At 39.5% G+C, this 20,564-nt stretch overlaps 1 protein-coding gene across 1 annotated transcript in view; it reads left to right on the top strand.

The window, feature by feature from the left end:
• Positions 1-20,564, top strand: part of LANCL2 (LanC like glutathione S-transferase 2) — a 56,653-nt gene that overhangs the window by 25,479 nt on the left and 10,610 nt on the right. The window contains exons 2-5 of the mRNA XM_004383964.3: positions 7,195-7,312; positions 13,935-14,142; positions 15,148-15,295; positions 16,404-16,550. Of these exons, the coding sequence (XP_004384021.1) occupies positions 7,195-7,312; positions 13,935-14,142; positions 15,148-15,295; positions 16,404-16,550 (621 nt within the window). The remainder of the gene's footprint in view (positions 1-7,194; positions 7,313-13,934; positions 14,143-15,147; positions 15,296-16,403; positions 16,551-20,564) is intronic.

Here is a 20,564-nt window from a genome sequence, read left to right as displayed (position 1 = left end):
TATAGGAAATGAGAAATCCAGAAAGCATTACTACTAAGCCAGGATTGGTAAACAAAATCTATTTGTATAGTAATTATATCACCTTTGAGATGGGTCAGATGTAATAGGCACTGCATTTGTTTGGTGCTGTCTTTAGCATTTTTATTTAAGTAAGCCTGTTTATAAAGATTTTCATAAAGTTGCTCTTGTCCTTAGCTCTCTAACTCAGTTTTTCACACAAGGGAAGGTATTCTCAACCATTATGGTTGAGGAGGAATTATTGTAATTTACTTTGAATAACATTTAATGAAAAGATACAGTTTATCACTTAATAGAATCCATTGTCCAGTCCTCTTGTTATAATCTTGAGCAAGTGATAAATACATTGTTAAGGGAAAAATCATATTCAGTACACACAGTATAACAGAAATATATGATTCTAAATATCTCCTTTGGTTTAACTGGTTAGTCTTAAAATGGAAATCCCCACCCTAAATGCTCCAATATTGCTTGCCCTGGCTTAAAAGTGTGGGCAGGGATTGCGGGTTTTAAGGGTGTTATATGAAGCGCTGATGCACAAGCAGGTGCATATTGTTGTTGTTGTGTGCTGTTGAGTCAATTCCGACTCATAGTGACCCTACAGGACAGAGCAGAACTGCCCCATAGGGTTTCCTAGGCTGTAATCTTTATGGGAGCAGATCACCAGGTCTTTTCTGCTGTGGAGCAGCTGGTGGGTTCTAACGACTGACCTTTTGGTTAGCAGCTGAGCGCTTAGTCATTATGGTACCAAGGTCCCTTAAGTAGGTGCATATACTGCATTTTTGTAAAGTTACAAAGCAGTTATAAGGAGCTCATGCTTTCAGTAATGGTGGATAAAACCCTATCAGAGGAATCCCCTATAGAAAACAACTGTAGAACTTGTATATAATATAAAAAGCAACCACTGAAAGGCCCTGGAGAGTAAATAGAAGCAGACCAAAGTGTAGTTGCTTTTGTATTATGTCTAGATTTTATAGTATGTGATTGTATATATTTTTGTGTTATGCCCAGGTTTTATATGATATGATTGTAGTGTATAATTGGAGGAAGGGAGCTGTGTGAAATAAGTTCCCATCTCCATGTCTTTTATCGTAGAACTAAGTGCTTTATGCATGGTGCATGCCGTGGCAGCAGGAGGTACCTATGGGGGGAACATTTTCTCTGGCTGGAAGAACTAGAAAACTGAGTCTAGGTAACCATGGCTGCTAAAGAGAATGAGGGAAAGAAATGAGCCAAAGAAGGGGTCCGCAAATTCTGTGTAAAACTCAACTAAACATAAAAGATGTGAACTGAGACCAGAGCTGCTTCCCAAGGAACAGAGTTTCTAACTCAATACAGCCAAGATAATAATGTCTATAAATTAACATTCCAGATATAATCCAAAATTATCTGATATACAAAGAACCAAGAAAATATAAACGCATTCTCAAAAGAAAAGAAATTAACTGGCCTAACCCTGAAACAGCAAGATAGTGGAACTAACAAAGATTTTAAGCTGACTATTATAACTATCCTCAATGAAATGAAACAAAATGTGCTCTCCATGAATGAAAAACTAGGAAATCTCAACAGGGAAATAGAAACCATAAAAAAGAATCATATGAAAATTTTAAAACTGATAAATGCAGTATCTGAAATTCTAAATTCACTGGATGGATTTCGGTGAATGGAGATGACAGAGGAAAAACTGAGTGAACTTGAAAATAGATTGATAGAAATTATCCAATGTGAAAAATACAGAAAAGATTGAAAGAAAAAAAAGAGGAATAGGGTCTCAGGGACCTGTTAGGTTATATCAGACAGTCCAACGTATGTATAATTGTAATCATAGAAGGGAAGCAGGGGAAGAATAGGGCAGAAAAAAAATATTTGAAGAAATAATGGCCAAGAATTTCCCAAATTTGATGAAAGATAGAAATTTTCGGATATAAGATGCCCCCTAAACACGAAGCAGAATCAAGTCTAAATCAAGACAAAGATAAAGAGAAAATCTTGAAAGTAGCAAGAAAAACAATACATAAATATACAGGAACAACAATGATTTGATTAACAGCTGACGTCTCATTAGAAATCATGGAAACCAGAGGAAAGTTAAACAGCATATTAAAGTACTGAAAGAAAAAAATCATCATCCAAAATTCTTAATTCAGTGAAAATATTCCTTAAGAGTGAAGGCAACATAAAGACATTTTCAAATAATTAAAAAAAAGAAAAAGAATTTATTACAACAGATGTATACTATAAGAAATGCTGTGGGAGGTAACACATGATGGAAACTCAGATACTAAGAAGAGAATGAGGTACGTTGAAAATGGTACATATCTTTGTATATACAGAAGATCACACCTACTCCTCATGTATTGACATGGTTAGGTTCCAAAGGCCAGGTTGTTATGCGAAAATCAGTGTTATGCAAAAATGGAGGGTGACCACGTCAAATCACAAAATGGAGGATAACTATGTCATTACATAGCTCCCAGATTACATCATTACATAACTGCCAAATCACTGACAATCGTGGCCCAGCCAATTTGACACATAACTTTAACCATCACAGCCACTGTTATTCATGCCTCACACCTTGGGGTTTGTTACTGCCAGTACGTCATTAATGCACAAAATCGTTGGATAGTAGATTTTTTACTATTGTCGTAAATGCAAAATGTCAGATAAATGAGGCAAAAAAGAAAAAAACTGGCTGCCATCAAGTCGATTCTGACTCATAGCAACCCTATAGGACAGAGTAGAACTGCCCCATATGGTTTCCAAGGAACACCTAGTGGATTCGAACTGCCAACCTTTTGGTTAGCAGCCATAGCTCTTAACTACTGTGCTACCAGGGTTTGTGAGGAGTACGTATATATTTTTCCTTTCTGTTTTTTACCTCTTTATTTATGAAACTTAATTGTTTAAAGCAAAAGTTATAGCATTATCTTGTAGAATTTTTGATTTATGTAGATGTAATACATAGAACATTGTAACAGAAAGGACCGGGGATGGGTTAGTAATCTATACAATTCCAAAGTTTCTGCATTTTATGTGAAATAGTAAGTGAGTTGTGAAAAGTTATAGACATGTGTTGTATTCTCTAGAGCAACCACTAAAAAAAATAATGCAACAAAATAAAACTAAAAGCCCTATAGGAAAATTAAAATGTAGTTCTAAGAAATATTAAAATAATTCAAGAAGATGGAGGGGGAGGCAGAAAGCGGTATCAGAGTGTTAAAATGAAAATCATATTAAGCCAGTAATAGAAATTGATTGAAGTTTATTTAATGTACAGTTTGCAAATCAGGATAAGGTTTGACTAACTAGACAAAACCCGTTGCCACCGAATCGATTCCGACTCATAGCAACCCTATAGAACAGAGTAGAACTACCCCATAGAGTTCCCAAGGAGCACCTGGTGGATTCAAACTGCTGACCTTTTGGTTAGCAGCTGTAGGTCTTAACCACTACACCACCAGGGTTTCCACATTTTGACTAGAGAGACAAAAATGTTCGGAAGATGAGAAAACCTCCAGAAACTCTTATACCCCACCCCATCAACATTGTCATGGAAAGGGAACCAGAACAGTGTTTTTATAATAACAGTCTGCCCTAAAACACTGCTTCCAGTTAAACCCTGGAGTTCTTGTTTCTTGAAACTGACTACACATAGATAATTCTCCAAAAGAGCCCAATGCCTAAGGCAAAACATTCTCCACTAAGCTGCATACTAAGCTATCGTTTGACTTAAAGGTCACTTTAGGGAACCAGTTTCTTCAAAGTTCAAGATTCAAAAGAACATCTAAGGGCAAATGGTCTGGGTAGGCCACCCCAACTCCTTGCAGTCCAGAAATCTTGATTCTGGAAGAATTAAAACGATTTCTCAAAAGGAACAAAAAACAAGTAGAAAACATAATAAAATGGAAGATCCAAACCCAACTGTGTCAGTAATTACATTAAACATTAATGGACTAAACACTGCAAATAAAAGATTATCAGAATGAATTAAGGGGAAAATAGATCAAATTATATGCTATACGGAACCCTGTTGGCACAGTGGTAAAGAGCTTAGCTGCTGACCAAAAGGCTGGCAGTTGGAATCCACTAGCTGCTCCTTGGAAACTCTATGGGGTAGTTCTTCTCCATCCTATAGGGTTGCTATGGGTCCAAATCGACTTGACAGCAACAGGTTTTTTAAAACTATACTATGCAAGCAATACACTTTAAAGAACAGAGAAGATGACAGTAAATGGATAGCAAAAATAAGCATAAGCAAACAGTAAGCGTAAGAAGGCTGAAGTATGTTAACATCCTATAAAATAGATTTAGCGACAAGATGATACAGACTGTTAGGTTTTTAATATTTACTTTATTAATTTTGTCTTAAATGTACACATGAGGTCTTTGGATTGGAGAGAGATTTCCTATTATTTACTTTCCAGCAAATAACAAGCAAGAGGTTTCCAGTGTCTCAGTCCTACCCCTGGGGCTACACGATGAAACAAACAAAAAACTCCTTGCCTTTGAGTTGATTCTGATGCATAGTTGACCCTATGTGACAGAGTAGAACTGCCCCATAGGGTTTCCAAGGCTGTAATCTTTATGGAAGCAGACTGCCACATCTTTCTCCCATGGAGCAGCTGGTTGAGTTTGAACCTCAGACCTTTAGGTTAGCAGGCAGCCGTTTAACTGCTGCGCCACCAGGGTTCCTGCCACACAGTGAAAGTCAGGTCAGATGTCTTGCACATGCAAAGTCTTTACTGTAGACAAGGAAAGAAGAAAAAAGAATTTTTTCTGTACTTTTTATAAAGGGGAAAAAGAAAGAGGCAACTATCTCTCCCTCCCAAACTGAGTCTCCTTGGAAACATCTTACACCTAACACTTTGGAATGTAGCTAAATCACTCAATGGAAAATGTAAGCCCATTGTCTTTAGTTTTACAACTCAGAAATGTCTCCCTGGCCCTGGGCCTAGTCCCCATTTTTGAAATGTAAATACATACCTCCAGGGTTAAGTAAACCTCTCTGGAGCTAGTTATACAGTTGTAAATTAACTTCTAAGGAGCCCCGGTGATGTGGTTAAGCACTAGGCTGCTAACCAAAAGGTCAGTGGTTGGAACCCCTCAGCTGCTGCTTGGGAGAAAGATGTGGCAGTCTGCTTCCATCAAGATGTACAGCCTTAGAAACCCTATGGGGCAGTTCTACTCTGTCCTATAGGCTCACTATGAGTTGGCATCCACTAGACAGCACCGGGTTTAAATGAATTCCGAGGAGTCCCTGGGTGATGCAGATAGTTAAGCACTGATTACTTGCCAGAAGTTTGGTGGCTCAAACCCACTCAGAGGTGCCTTGGAAGACAGACCTGGCAGTCTGCTTCTGAAAAAGCCATAGCCTTAAACACCCTATGGATCAGTTCTACTTTGTTCACATGGGGTTGCCATGAGTCAGAATTGCCTCAGCAGCAACCAGTAACAAATTAACTCCTAAGACTAAAGTCCAAACGAAAGAAAAAACAAACAAGTTGCCTTCGAGTCAATTCTGACTCTTGGTGACCCCGTGTGTTGCAGTGTAGAACTGTATTCCATGGGGTTTGCATGATTGTTGGGAAACAGATCGCCAGACCTTTCTTTTGAGGCACCCCTCGGTGGGTTCGAACTGTCAGTCTTTCCAATTACTGGCGTACTTAACTGTTTGAACCACCCAGGGACTCATTTTAGTCTAGGATCCCAATTTTCAGTGAAACTTACTGTGAAAGCCCTAACGAAACAGAAACACAAAAATATATTCTTTATAATCCCACAGAGAGACATTTTATTATGATAAATGAGTCAGTTCATCAGGAAGACATAACAGTTATAAATTTGTCTATGCCTTGTATCAGGACTTAAAAATACATGAAGGAAAAAATGACAGAATTAAAAGGAGAAATATCCGATTCCACAATCATAGTCAGAGATTTTATTGTCCCTCAGCAATTGTTACAACAGTTAGACAAAAAGAAAAAAATTAGCAAAGGCAGAAAAGATCTGAATGACACTATCAATCACACGTTTAAGAATATTGCCATATTTCCCTTGAGAAAGACTACCAGTAGTGAATGAGAGTATCTTTTTCCTTTGCTTTTACCAGACGTGGGACTTAACTTTGTTTAGTCTTTTTATTCTTTGTCAGTTTGATAGGCAAAGCGTGGTACTTGTTTTTATTTGCATTTCATTAATTGCTAAGTGATTTGAACATTTTTGCATATGCTTATCATTCGGTTTATTTTCTTTCGTAAGAGGGGCATTGAAAATTTTGAATCTATATCTGTATTATATTCCTTTCTTATATATAGTAGGGTCGCTATGAGTTGGAATCGACTGGACGGCAATGTGTTTTTGGTTTTTTTAATATGAGAATGGGAGCCCTTGTGGTGCAGTGGTTAAAGCGCTCGGCTGCTAACCGAAAGGTCAGTGGTTAGAACCCACCAGCAACTCTGAGGGAGAAATATGTGACAGTCTGCTTCCGTACAGATTACAACCTTGAGAACTTTATGGGGCAGTTCTACTCTGTCCTGCGGGGTGGCTGTGAGTCCAAATTGACTCAGTGGCAGTGGATTTGGTTTTCGGTTTTTTAATATGAGAATATTTCCCCTTTATTATTTACTTTTAGACTGTGTTTCTTACGTTCTTTGCCTTACAGAAGTTAAAATGTTTATGTAGTCAAATTCATCATTTTTTTTCTCTTTCATGATTTCTTTCTTTAGTTTCTGCCAGTTAGTTTTTGTGGTCCTACTTAAAGTTACTGTCCATATAGGGTGTCATTTCATTAAAAACTAACTTATAAAACTAACCGCTTGCTGAGGAATGAGTCTAACTCATGGCAAGCTCATGTGTGTCAAAATAAAACTGCTCCTGTGGTTTTCAGTGGCTAATTTTTCGTGTGCAGATCATCAGGCCTTTCTTGGGCTGTGAGTCTGGGTGGACTCAAACCTCCAACCTTTCGGTTAGTGGCCAAGCGCTTAACTGTTTGCACCACTCAGGGTCTCCTAACCTTATAAAAACCAAAGTCAAATGAAGCATTGAAATGGCCAGGTAATGTAACTTCCTCTGTCTTTTATGTTCTTGTAACTTAGACTGTTGGTTAAAGATTTATTACAACATGGTCTTATTCTTGTGCTGTTTAAAATTTGCCCTTCTTTTGGTTTTCAGATCATCCATAGTTTCACAAGGCGGATCCAGACCAAAATTAAAGATCTACTGCAGCAAATGGAAGAAGGGCTGAAGACAGCTGATCCACACGACTGCTCTGCTTATACTGGTTGGACAGGTGAGAATATGGGGAATGAGACGCAGATGGATTGTATTCTTGAGTTATTGAGATTAAGACTTGGGTTAAGACTTGCCTTTGATGCTTTCTTTCAAAATAGTATTTATACCCTTTTAATGATGTCTTGGACTACATTTTCATTGATGAGATGCTTTGGAATTTTAACTCTAAAGAAATGCTTTCTGCCTGAGGTTTGAACTTTAACATGTAGTATTAAATATGTCATAATCTACAGGTGGTGGTTCAAAACCATCAGCGGCTCCATGGGAGAGAGATGTGGCAGTTGCTTCTGTAGAGATTTACAGCCTTAGAAACCCTATGGGGTCAGTATGAGTTGGAACTGACTCGACAGCTGTGGGTTTGGCTTTTTTTTCCTCAGGTGATGGTGGGGAAGCAGAGTGGAGGGAGCAGTGTGGAAACAAGACTTCTCTGTCCACACTTTTCTATAGTTTGACTTTCAAGTCATGTAAATGTTTAATTGTTAAAAAGCAATCCCTAAAACTGAAAATAAACTGAAACTATAAAATTGGAAACATCTGCTTTATTTAAAAAGTCTGCTGATTTATGCAAAGGGAATTGGATATTTCAAAAATGATCGTTTTGTAACCTGTAAGGAAATTATGACTCAAGCAAGGATTATCAACTAGTATGAAACCATTAGAAGTGGATGGGGGAACACAGCATTCCAGGGATGCCACACAGATCACTTTCTATCATAAGGAGGAAGAGCCTGGCTTTACCCTGGAGCTATCAGGGTGTCATCACCCTAATCTAGGGATCAGTCTTAGCATCCCTAATGGTAGGGTAACAAATACTGTATATCTCCTCATATGATCCAGAACTAGGACTTCTCCAGGACAACTAGGTTGATCTCTACTGGGTCCAGTCGGTTCTGACTGATAGCGACCCTATAGGACAGAGTAGAACTGCCACATCTTTCTCCCATGGAGCAGCTGGTGGGTTCAGACTGCTGACCTTTCAGTTAGCAGCTGAGTGCTTAACCACTGCACCACCAGGGCTCCTTTGGTCGCAAGAGTGTCATGGAAGAGAGGAATGGTTCCAAAATAAAAGAATCTTAAGGGATAAAACAACCAGACACAGTATTGGTTCCCAGATGGGATTCTGCTTTAGACCACCCAGCAAAACAAACCCAAAAAACATTTTGGAACAATTGGGGAAATATGACTACTATGGATTGGGTATTAATGAATACAGTTGTTATGTCCCCTTGACTAACATTTTCCCGATAAACTGCCTCTTGGTTTTAAATACTTAAAAAAATTGTTCAACAAACAATTATTTCTCTCAATACAACCATTTTCAGGTGCTGTTTATATAGAAACCATCCCCAAACTCAATACAACATATTTTTACAAAATGATGTACAGGAAGGTCTTCAATTACCTAAAAACAGTTGGTGAGACATCAGTATCGTGTACAAGATTTGAAGTGTATTCAGTGCCAAGAAAGGGGATGTGTGTCTCAGAGGTTGCTGGAGCCAGAAAAGGCACCACGGCGTCATACTTGGGGAGCTATTCTCAGCCCCCATGTTCGATACACATTCCAGTGATGCCACACAGATCACTTTCTGTCATAAGGGGGAAGAGCCTTCCCACGGTTCTGTTCCTATTTGGCCCTCACTTTTGCCTGGTGTTGTAAATAAGCGCCCCTAAAAGTTAAGAAAGTGCTGAAGAAAATCATGGAGAAGGAATGAAAGCAAATGAGGAAAGCAATTACAATGGAAAAGAGGATGTTACTGCATACAAGGCAATTGTTAGTTTACAACTGTATTGTTCAGTAAACTGGATATCATTGTTAAACATTATACCTTCCAACCTGGTAGATTGTTACTTATATATATAGAAGTGTACGATGTTTTAGTAAATTGGTTGGTGGTTTTGAGTTGAAAGGTAATACATTATAATTTTTCCCATTTAATACAGAAAGAGGCACAGAATGTCAAATTTTCTGAAACACATTATGGTAAATACTGTTAAGTGGGAGATACCTGTAATTATTAATTTTGTTAGTTATGATAATACAATTTGGCTTTGTAGGAAAAGGTTATTTTTTAGAGATGCATATACTAAAGTATTCAGGAGTGGAATGTCATGATGCTCATTTTTTGTTTTTGTTGTTATGTGTTGTCATTTACGTTGAAATACTTACGCATTAAATGTACTTAACTATAGGTTTTTATGTTTACAGGTTAACCAGATCAGCCTTCTGTTTTTAAGGGTTTCTGAGTCAGTCAGGCAGTACTTGTTTGTAAACTTTTCATAGTGATTGTTTAATTTGAAATTTATAGGTATTTAACTTCTAACTACCTGTTTCCTATATTTTAAAATTTAAGATTTTTGAATACAGAAAACCTGCATTCAGGAAGATGATAAGCAATTCATATTGAAGGAGGTTTTTTCCCCCGGGGCTTCCAAATAGGCTACTCTTAGATCTGTTTGATTCCCTTTCTTTAAAGGGATGGATAATGACAAAAGGACTTCTCAAAAAAGTTTGAAAGAATGAGAGAGAGATATTAAGGACCAATTTGAAAGAGAAGGATGCCCCAAGTAGGAGAGTTGGAGAAGGAAGAAGCTAGCTGTTTAGAGAAATTAAAAAAGAAAGTGAAAATGAGAGGATATGTTAAAATGAAAATATTAAGCCAGTAATATGAATTGATTTGAAGTTTATTTAATACAATGCAAATCGGGCAACACTTCTGACTAGAGAGTTGTAAAAACAGCGTGGCATTGTCAGACCTCATCTAACTTCACAAGAGGGAGAAGAGAAAATCAAGATCATCATCAGCCCAAAGCTGATTGCTGTGAGGTGGAGGTCAGACATACCTCCTCTCTCCAACCTTTTTACCATTTCTAACACCAGTGGCATTCTTTTTTTTTTTTTTTTTAAATATTTTATTGTACTTCAGGTGAAGGCTTACAGAACAGATAGTTTCTCATGTAACAGTAACACACATGCTGTTTTATGACATTGGTTAACAACCCCACAACATTTTAACCCTCTAAATACTCAACTTTTTTTTTTTTTTTGGTGAAAATACACATAGCCAAAGATACGCCATTTCAAAAAATTTTTTTTACATACACATTTAAGTGACATTGACTACGCTCTTCTAATTATGCTGTTATTCTCACTTAATATGAAGTCTTACAGGACAAAATAGTCTCCCATTTGACAGTTACTACAAATGTCGCCCTATGACTATGGTTAACAATCTCACAACACATCAACAATATCCTTACTCTATTTTGTGTTCCCTATCATCAGCTTCCTACTCCCCTTCTGCCTTCTGGGCCTTGTCACTGGACTCCTGTACCTCGTTACTCTCATGGTTTTACTGGGCTGTCCACTCCCAGGCTGATCAGTGAAAATCGAAGGTAACTTTACCACTGAGCTTAAAGGGTGCCTGGGGGCCATACTCTCGGGGTTTCTCCAGTCTCCTTTAGGCCAGTAAATCTGGTCTTTTTTTTTTTTGTGAGTTAGAATTATGCTCTACATCCTTCTCCAGCTCTGTCCAGAACCCTCTGTTGTGATCCTGGTCAGAGCAGTCAGCGGTGGTAGCCGGGCACCATCTACCTGTACTGGACTCAGTCCGGTGAAGGTCTTGGTAGCTGTGGACAATTAGTCCTTTGGACTAATCTTCCAGTGGCATTCTTTACGTCTCTGCTTTCACACAGAACTCACAGACTGTACTCAAAGTTACAGGGTTTATTAGGGAAGTAACATGCTACAGTTCAGGATCAAGAATGACTCAGGATACAGGTCTTCAGTCAGGACAGCTTCTTGGCCATGCCGACAGGCAGGCCTCTTTCTTGACTTTTGGCCCCTCTGCCTCTCAGCCCTAGGCCTCTACCATGGTCAGGCAAATACTACAGAACTCTTTAACTCTGCCGGTAAGCACCCAGAAGCACCCCACTCCACCAGTAAACCTCAGCCTAAAGGCACTCAGCTCACTTTCTCCATGGATGGGGACCCCAGCTCCACCAAGTGCCTAAAGGCACCCCACTCCACCAGCAAACCTCCTGCCAAAGGCACTCAGCTCTCTCACTCTGTGGGTCGGTCAGCACACACACTGTAGCTGCCTCTCTCCATGGGCTTGGAAGCCCAGTGCACCATCTCGCACTGGTCTCCTGGTTCTGCTGCCGCCGGACTCTTGCCGTGCTTGCCATTGCCGGTTATCCCCTGGCTCTAGGAGGTTCTCAGTGCAGCATCCCTGGGTCTAAAGGACATGTTCTGCTCCTGGCTTTTCTTGATGGTAGTGAGGTCCTCTCTTCTGCTCTGAGACTGGCTCTCTTTTTAAGCCTAGCAGGATGGTCAAACTGACCAGTCCCCTACTAGGGTTCCGCAAGCACCTTATTTGCATAGTCCCACCGCTGCAGGGGTTCCATGCACCTTATTTGCATCATTAGCATGCTATCCAATTCCCTTGGTGGACCACAAGCACATTATTTGCATTGTCCTACCCAATCATTTTGTGAGAGTTACAAGACTGTGCTTGACTGGAAGGGCCATGTTAAGTAATTCACTACACCACAAGAGCCAACGTATTCCAAAGATGAAAGAACTTCCAAGAATTCTTACACCCCATCGTATGGACATTGCCATGGAAAAGGGCCAGAACAGTGTTTGTATAATAACAATTTACCCTAAAACACAGCTTCCAGTCCACCTCTGGAGTTTCTGTTTCTGAAAACTGATTGCACATAGATAATTCTTCAAAAAAGCCCAATGCCTAAGGCAGAACAGACTTACTAGGCTACTTTCTAGGCTATTGTTTAACTTAAAGGTGACTTTAGGCAACCAATTTTCTTAAGGCTCAAGGTTCAAAAGATCACGTCAGGGCAGTGGCCTGGGATGGGTCACCCCAACTCCATGGACCCCAGAAATCTGGATTCCAGGAGAATTAAAACTCTTGTTTCTCAGCTATTAGATGTAGATTGTCGGAGAACCTCAATCCGAACATTAAATGTTTTGCTTTCCACCATCATATAATCTCTTTCAGTACTTTTTCCTAGAATATACTTTATTAAGTATATATACTAATACATTTTTTACTTAGTTGTTACATTGACTTCTTGAGCACAGGAAAGACTGTGCTTCCTTTGGAAGCCTGATAGGTCAACACACAAAGATTTTCAGATGAAGATCCCTCTCCAGTTCACTTGAAGAACTAGGTCTGTTCTTTATCTATAGTAGGAAAGTTGGCTAGGTGATAAACTATACCCGCCGTACTCGATGGAGTCCTTAGCTGGTGCAAACGGTCAGCATACTCGGCTGCTAACCAAAAGGTTGGAGGTTCAGGTCTATCCCCAAAAGCACCTTGGAAGAAATGCCTGGCAATCTAATTCCAAAAAAGTCAACCGCTGGAAACCCTATGGAACACAGTTCTACTCGGACACACATAGTGTCACCACAGTTGGAATCAATTCCACAGCAACTGGAGACTGCTGTACTCGATACGCTGCCCTGCATCACGGACCTAAATTGCTCCTTAACTGTCTGGTTAGCCAGTCAATTGAATGGTTGTTCACTAAAGACAATCAAAAAACTGTGAGAAATAGTAAAATTAGGAAGAAGAGGGTGTACATTCCAAAAAAAAAAAAAAATCGTCTAATTTGGGATAAGCTAGGAGGAAATAATTATGTAAGAATTACAAAGGATCCAAGTTAGCTTAAGATACAAAGGAGGATAAATACAAACTTAAAATGAATGAAACTTAGGTGGGAATGAATAGATAAATAGCCACCATTGAGTTGATTCCAATTCATGTAGACCTTGTGTACAACAGCGTGAAACAATGCCATCATCAGGCATGTCTGAGTTCGTTGTCTTGGCTGTTGTGCCAATCCACCTCACTGAGGTTTTCCCTTACCCCCATTGGCCCTCTACTTTGTCAAACATGATGTTCTCCTCCAGCAACTGAGCCCTCCTGATATGTCTAAAGCAAACGAGTCAGACAATGTTAGCTAATTTTTGGAAGTAAGTCTCCAGGCCTTTCTTCTTGTCTGTCTTAGTCTGGAAGCTCTGCTGAAACCTGTTTACCATGGGTGACCCCCAGTATTTGAAATACTGATGGCATAACTTCCAGCATCATAATAACGTGCAATCCACCACAATATGACAAACTGACAGATGTGTGGTGGGGGAATGAGTAGGAAGTGGTATATCTTCCCTAGTCTAAAAAAAAACCCAAACCCATTGCCACCGAGTCAATTCTGACTCATAGTGGCCCTACAGGACAGAGTAGAACTGCCCCGTAGGGTTTCCAAGGAGCAGCTGGTGGATTCGAACTGTAGACCTTTTGGGTAGCAGCTGAGCTCTTCACTACTGTGCCACCAGGGCTCCTCCCTAGTCTAAGAGGTATTGAATTGCCACAGCAGAACAATTAGCAAGATAATATGTTTAAATGTGTTTTGGTTTTTTTCCATACTGCGTTCTCTTTTTGTTTTTTCATTTTTAAGAAATAAAATATGTAATATTTTTGATGTTGTTCCTTTGCAATCATATGGTTTATATAGAAGATTTCTCATGTAATCATAATGTCTCAAAGGTAAAAAGAAAAGGTAATAATGCTTTTCTTTTGGGGTGGGGGAAACTATTCCAGGCATAGCACTGTTGTACCTGCAGTTGTACCGGGTTACATGTGATCAGACCTATCTGCTCCGGTCCCTGGATTATGTGAAGAGGACACTTCGCAATCTGAATGGCCGCAGGGTCACCTTCCTCTGTGGAGACGCTGGGCCCCTTGCGGTAGGAGCTGTGGTGTACCATAAACTCAAAAGTGATTGCGAGTCCCAGGAATGCATTGCAAAGTGAGTTTTCCTCAAATGCAAAATTGAAGCTTTTGCTATAGAGAGAGATTCAAAAGAGAAATTATTTTTAATTCATCCCTGTTGAAAGCAGGTCTGTCCAAGAGGTGAAGAGTTTTGTATATTATTCTGAGCACAATGGTGGGATCATATATGCCCCTTTTATATCAAAAGATGTGTTTGCCTAATTTTTTGCAGAAATAAACATGTTCCCTTCAATAACTTTAATCATTTTTACTAAGTAATTTTTGCTTGCATGCCTTCGATGCAGGGAAATTTGCTTACATGCCTTACTGACTTCTGACTCACAGCAACCCTACAGGACAGAGAAGAACTGCCTCATCGGATTCTGAGGAGCGGCTGGTAGATTCAAATGGCTGACCTTTTGGTTTGCAGCCGAACTCCTAACACTGCACCACCAGGGATCCTTATATGCCTTAGATCCACTATCATAACTAAATTAATCTTAGAATCAACCTTTAAGTAACTGAGTAGATATGGTGATTATGAACAATTCAGGAATATAGTGAACTTTTATTGCATCTGTTGGTTTATATTCCTTCCTGATAAGCAGAAACCAGGGCTCACTCCCAGGATCTGGTGGAGTATCTGGCACATGCTAGTTGGTTAATGTTTGTTGAAAGATAAAACGATTCAAGCTGACGCCCAAGCACTGGCTATATTTTGGTAGCATTGCTATTTAGATTATAAATCACTTTTTTCTCATTCTGGATTTCAAAATGGGATGTCTTTTCTTACATGGTTTAGAACATATATAAAGGTAGAAATTTTGGACAGAAAGTTGTCTGTTCTTAATTTTGACATCTGAGAGAAGGATTAGTGAAGTGGAGAAGACATTGTTGTCTTCTATTTTTTGTATTTTTTGAAATAATAGTTCTTAAATTAAAGATCAATAGCCGTTAACTCCTAGAATGCTAGGTTACTTCCCATTTCAGGAAGCGGTATTTTAGGCTTTCTCTAAGAAAACAGAATTCTCTTGTTGGTTAGACTTTTGCAGCTCCAGAGAAGCATTGTGTACGGAGATTCAGACCTTCCCGATGAGCTGCTTTACGGACGGGCAGGTTATCTCTATGCCTTGCTGTACCTGAACACGGAGATTGGCCCAGGCACCGTGTGTGAGTCAGCCATTAAAGAGGTACTGAAACGTTACTGATAGCTGCTGGCATATTCTTTCATCGCCACCTTTTGAACCTGTTACCGTAGCATTATATCAGTGACTGGACTCTGCTTCTAGATAGGATGAATTTTTGAAAGCATCCATAAAGATTAAAAAAATGGCTCCTGTTTTTCTTTCTAGGAAAGATTTTTCAATTCTGTACTTTTCTTCAGCCTGTATTGGTTTAGCTGTTTTTACTGGAACCAAACAGCAGCAGCTTCAGAGAGAATGTTTATTTCTCTTTCTCGAGTTGCCTGAACTGGTAGGCAGTTCAGGGGAATATGGCCAGGGACCATGACCAGGGTCCTGGGTTCTTCTGTCTTGTTTTATCGTACCCAAGGGGCGTGTCCTTGTTGGCATGATGAGAGCTAGTTTAGCACTAGCAGCCCATGGGAAAGGGAAACAGGAAGCAGCTTCCTGTTTAAGGATACAACCTAGAAGACACCCACATCACTTCTCACATCACATTGCCAGAATGCTGTTACAAGGTTGTGTCTGGCTGGCTCTAACTAGGAGGCCAGATGCACACCTAAAACCTAAAGGTACTATTACCAAAAGGATGAAGGGCAGATAGACATAAAAAAGCAATTAGTCTCTCTGCCACATAGCCATCCCAGACAGGATGGTCTTCTGATCTTTCACACCACAACAGATCTCATTTTGGCATCTTTCATGAATGATGCCACAGTTCATCCAGCCTGTCCTGGGAGATGTATTTACCAGTCTTTTGGGGAAAACATGGCAGTTACAAAACAACTAAGTAATCTAGAACAGTTTCTGTCATACTACGGAATACCCTAAAGAAGTATTTTAGAGTAAGTTTTTCTAGATTCTAGTAAACTGTTTATAAACTTGATTTTTCGTTAAGGCTTAATATCTTTTTCTACTCTGAGATTGCCTTCTGTTTTCTGTCTCCCTGTATTTTTAATTTACAAAATAAAGATAACTAAGTTAGCTACTAACTGCTTAAAGATTTTTAGATTACATAATCAACATGTATATGTAGAGAGACATCTGTTGTTACTGTTAGACTACAGAAGGATGCATGTAAGTTTTTTAGGTTTATGCTGTGTCATTATCTTTGTAGGTAGTCAGTGCTATTATTGAATCGGGTAAGACTCTGTCAAGGGAAGAGAGAAAAGCTGAGCGCTGTCCCCTGTTGTATCAATGGCATAGGAAGCAGTATGTTGGAGCAGCCCATGGTATGGCTGGAATCTACTACATGTTAATGCAGGTAAATAAAAATATTCTGAAATACTTATAAAGTGACCATATTGCAATATATTAGATCACATATGAAGTGGGAAATGAAATTCTCAGTACCAACTAAGCAGGCTAAAGTTAAATAAGGCTTCCTTCTGAGTCATGGATGTTGGAACTCTGCTTCATGAACCGCAAGCAGTGAACTCCTGAGAGCACATTTGTATGCAGTTTTATACCAGATTAGTGGTCTGTTGTCCACAGTTTTCACTTTTTTTCTCTCTGTTTCCTCCTGCTCATTGAAGTGGGAACTCTTAATGAGGGAAAACCTTCAGGGAGCAGGAAGGGCCTCCACAACCCAGACTGAGGCAGAGCCTTTTTCATATGCCGATGCCCCCAACTAGCTACCAGCTGTGTTCTAATTTTTTTTCTTCTTTTTATTGTACTTTAGATGAAGATTTACAGAACAAACTAGCTTCTCATTAAACAGTTAGTGCACATATTGTTTTATGACATTGGTTAACAACCCCATGACATGTCAGCAGTGTCTCTTCTTGACCTTGGATTCCCTATTACCAGCTTTCCTGTCCCCTCCTGCCTTCTAGTCCTTGCCCCTGGGCTGGTGTGCTCCTTTAGTCTTGTTTTGTTTTATGGGGCTTTCTAATCTTTGGCTGAACGGTGAGCCTCGGGAGTGATGTCATTACTGAGCTGAAAGGGTGTCAGGGGGCCATACTCTCCAGGTTTCTCCAGTCTCTGTCAGGCCAGTAAGTCTGGTCTTTTTTTGTGAGTTAGAATTTTGTTCTACATTTTTCTCCAGCTCTGTCCAGGATGCTCTATTGTGATCCCTGTCAAGTGTTCTAAATTTTTAACTAGTTTATTGTTGTGGTTATGATCTTGCCCCTCAATCATCCCTGACATCTGCTGAATTAAGTACTGACTCTTACGACAGTCTGTCAGAGAGCCCTCCTCAAATACTACCTCTACCTGCCCTTCAGCCTTGTGGCCTCTGGGGCTTTTCCCTGCTGTGTACACAGCCTAGTTTTTTTTTTTGTTTGTTTTTTTAGTTAAGCCTTTCTTTATTCTACCACACCCATAACAGAGTAGTTAATTAACTTGCTGAAAGTCACAAAGCTAATAAGTCATGGAACATGGATTAGAATTCAGATCTCTATGACTGAAGAACCCACGTTTATCTTTCTTTCAATTTTACTTCAAATTTCTTTCTTTCTTTTTTTTAATCATGCTGCTACTCACTAAAGGAAAACAGGAAGTTTATATCTACACAGGACTAAAACCCCCTCCCTCTTCTGGTAACTAGTTGTCTTGTTTATCATTGTAATAAACATACCTGTATTTTAATTTGTGAATTTTCTTTATAGTATAGGCATACATTTCCAAAATGAACAAAATTCCATACCTCATTAAAAAATGACACTATTATTCTGGACAGCCAGTAGATTTGGTATATTCTCTACTTTCTCAGAAAAATTTTGTAACTGTGGCTCGGGAAACTTTTTTTTTTTTAAAGTGATAATACCCTTCCAAAACCAAAACCTGTTGCCATCAAGTTGGTTCCAACTCATTGCAACCCTATAGGACAGAGTAGAACTGCCCCATAGAGTTTCCAAGGCTGAAATCTTTATGGAAGCAGACTGCCATATCTTTCTCCCATGGAGTGGCTGGTGGGTTTGAACCACTGACCTTTCGGTTAGCAGCTGAGCACTTTAACCACCATGCTACTAGAGCTACCTTAGGGGGAACATAATCATTTTAGAACCACACCAGTAAAATAGTAACCTGACTTAGATTCAGATGTTTAAGTTGATTTTGCTAGATATTAGGGGTTTTCTTGAGAGAAACATAAATCATAAAATTTCCTATACATGTGCTTTTAAAGTGAAGAATATGGAAGCAGTATTTAGTAAGTATTAAGAAATTTGTGTCCATTTTCTTTGGTGCTGGAGCTGACTCTCTCCCTTTTGCTGCACCCAGGGCCTGTTTCTACAATACATACACACCCAGGTCTTCAGGGTGCACTTGCATTGGGAAGGCTATCGGCACAACGCACAAAAACTTTTAAAATATTACTTAATCAAAATTCCACTTCCACAATGGCAAAATAGAGACAGTTCTGCTCCCTTCTCTTGAAAATCATCTTAAAACAGCAAGGAGAACAAAACATAGAAGCCTACACGCTTTGATGAAACTAGGAGACATCTGGAGCTCCAAACTAGACATATGAAAACGAAGGCAAGTGGAAGAATGGCAAATGACCTAACAGGACAGAGGAAGCCCACATATAGTGCCTGAAGAGGACAATGGCGGCAAGAAGCAAGCCAGTTTGTCCTGCTGAACCCTGGAACTCAGGAATTTAAAGCACCAGGTACTACAGAAGGCAGCATGAGATGTGTCTATGTGGGGGATGAGGTCTGGGTAGCAGGAGGACTTCTTTGAAGATCTCTATAAGGAGCAATTGAACCTCACCCAGCAAAGAGAGATGACTCTTCCTACCCCCAGCCCTGACTGGAGACAAAGGGAACTTGGTGTGGCGGAATTGAACCACCTCTTTTGACTCCAGAAAGCCAGGCATAGAGGAGAGTTGAAGCAGAGCATAGAATTAAGGGCAGGGGGTTTGAGTGAATATCCACATAGTAAATGATGAGACCTTCCCTCCCACACAGCCAGCTTCTTCCTACCTAGCTCTAGAATGTATACAACCACCTCTCCCCCACCCAGTGGGCAACCTGCTCCCACCCCAGGTGGGGGATCGAAATCTCTTTTTTTTTGGAGAAACAGTTAGCCCAGATAAAAGATTTATGGATACCAGCATTTGGAAGTTCCAGTGAGAAATTCAGCTAGCCATCCAATCACCCTAAAGTGATTTCCACTGTTTGACAAGCTCCGTCTGTGCAGAGCACATCTAATGAGCTCTGTGCTGCCTCATGCATAAAATATGAACTAACCTCCAAAGAGTTGCCAGGCACTCGAGGGAAGCCTGTAACCTGAAATACAGAGATATGAACAAATAGAGAAAAAAAGAAATTCAAAGAAAACAGAGGTAATATAGGAAGAAAAAGAACACATCAGAGAAACTATAATTAATAATATCCGCAGGGAGATAAGAGAAGTTATTACGTCCAGGAAATAAGAAATATTTGGGGAATAAGAAAGAGCTCTTTAAAATAAAAAATATGATAGTTGAAATTTTAAAAAGTTTATGGAAATGTCTGGAAAATGAAGTCAAAGAAATCTCCCAGAATGAAGACATAGACAATGGGAGAGGAGAAAGTAAGAAAATTAGAGGATTAATCCAGGATATCCAACATCTGTCTAATAGGACATCTGGAAAGAGAGAACAAAAATGCTGGGGAGGAAATTTTAAGAAAATAGATATGTCCCAAAACTAAAGGACATGAATTCACATGCTGAAATAGCCTACCAAGTTCCTTCACAATGAATGAAAAATCAAAACAACCCTGCACCATGGTACAAAATTGTGAAAGCTTAAGATGGATAAAGAAGCATTCTTAAAGCTTCAGAGAGGAAAAATAAGTTTATATGCAAAGGTCAGGAATTAAAATGGCCTTGGATTTTTTAACATCTCAGTAAATCTGAACAGGTAAATGCCTTCCAAATTCTCAGTAAATCCACCTTTGAGTTCTTCCCAGACAGCTGTCAATCAAATGTGTGGTAGAACAAAGACAATTTCAAACTTGTCAGTCTGGAAAATTTTAGTTTCCCTGTGCCTTATCTCAGGAAGCTAAGTGAGTATGTTATCTACCAAAGCAAGGAAGTACACTAAGAAATAAGACATGAAATCCTGGAAAAAGGGGATCCAGTACAAGAGGAAGGGGAATGGAATCTCCAGGAAGTTGGTAGATGGAAATCCCAAGACAGCAGTTATATAGAAGACCCAGAAAGCAACCAGTTTACATTGAAGTAATTTGGAAGTACATTGGAAGAAAGAAAATTATGGTAGGTTTGACTGTGGAAAATGATATTGAGAGACATTTTACAGAGCTGTTGGTGAGCGTGAAAAGGATTACCC

The sequence above is a fragment of the Trichechus manatus genome, unplaced genomic scaffold, assembly GCF_000243295.1.
Source record: "Trichechus manatus latirostris isolate Lorelei unplaced genomic scaffold, TriManLat1.0 scaffold00114, whole genome shotgun sequence".
Lineage (NCBI taxonomy): Eukaryota > Metazoa > Chordata > Mammalia > Sirenia > Trichechidae > Trichechus > Trichechus manatus.
This window is presented reverse-complemented; position numbering and strand designations above follow the sequence as displayed.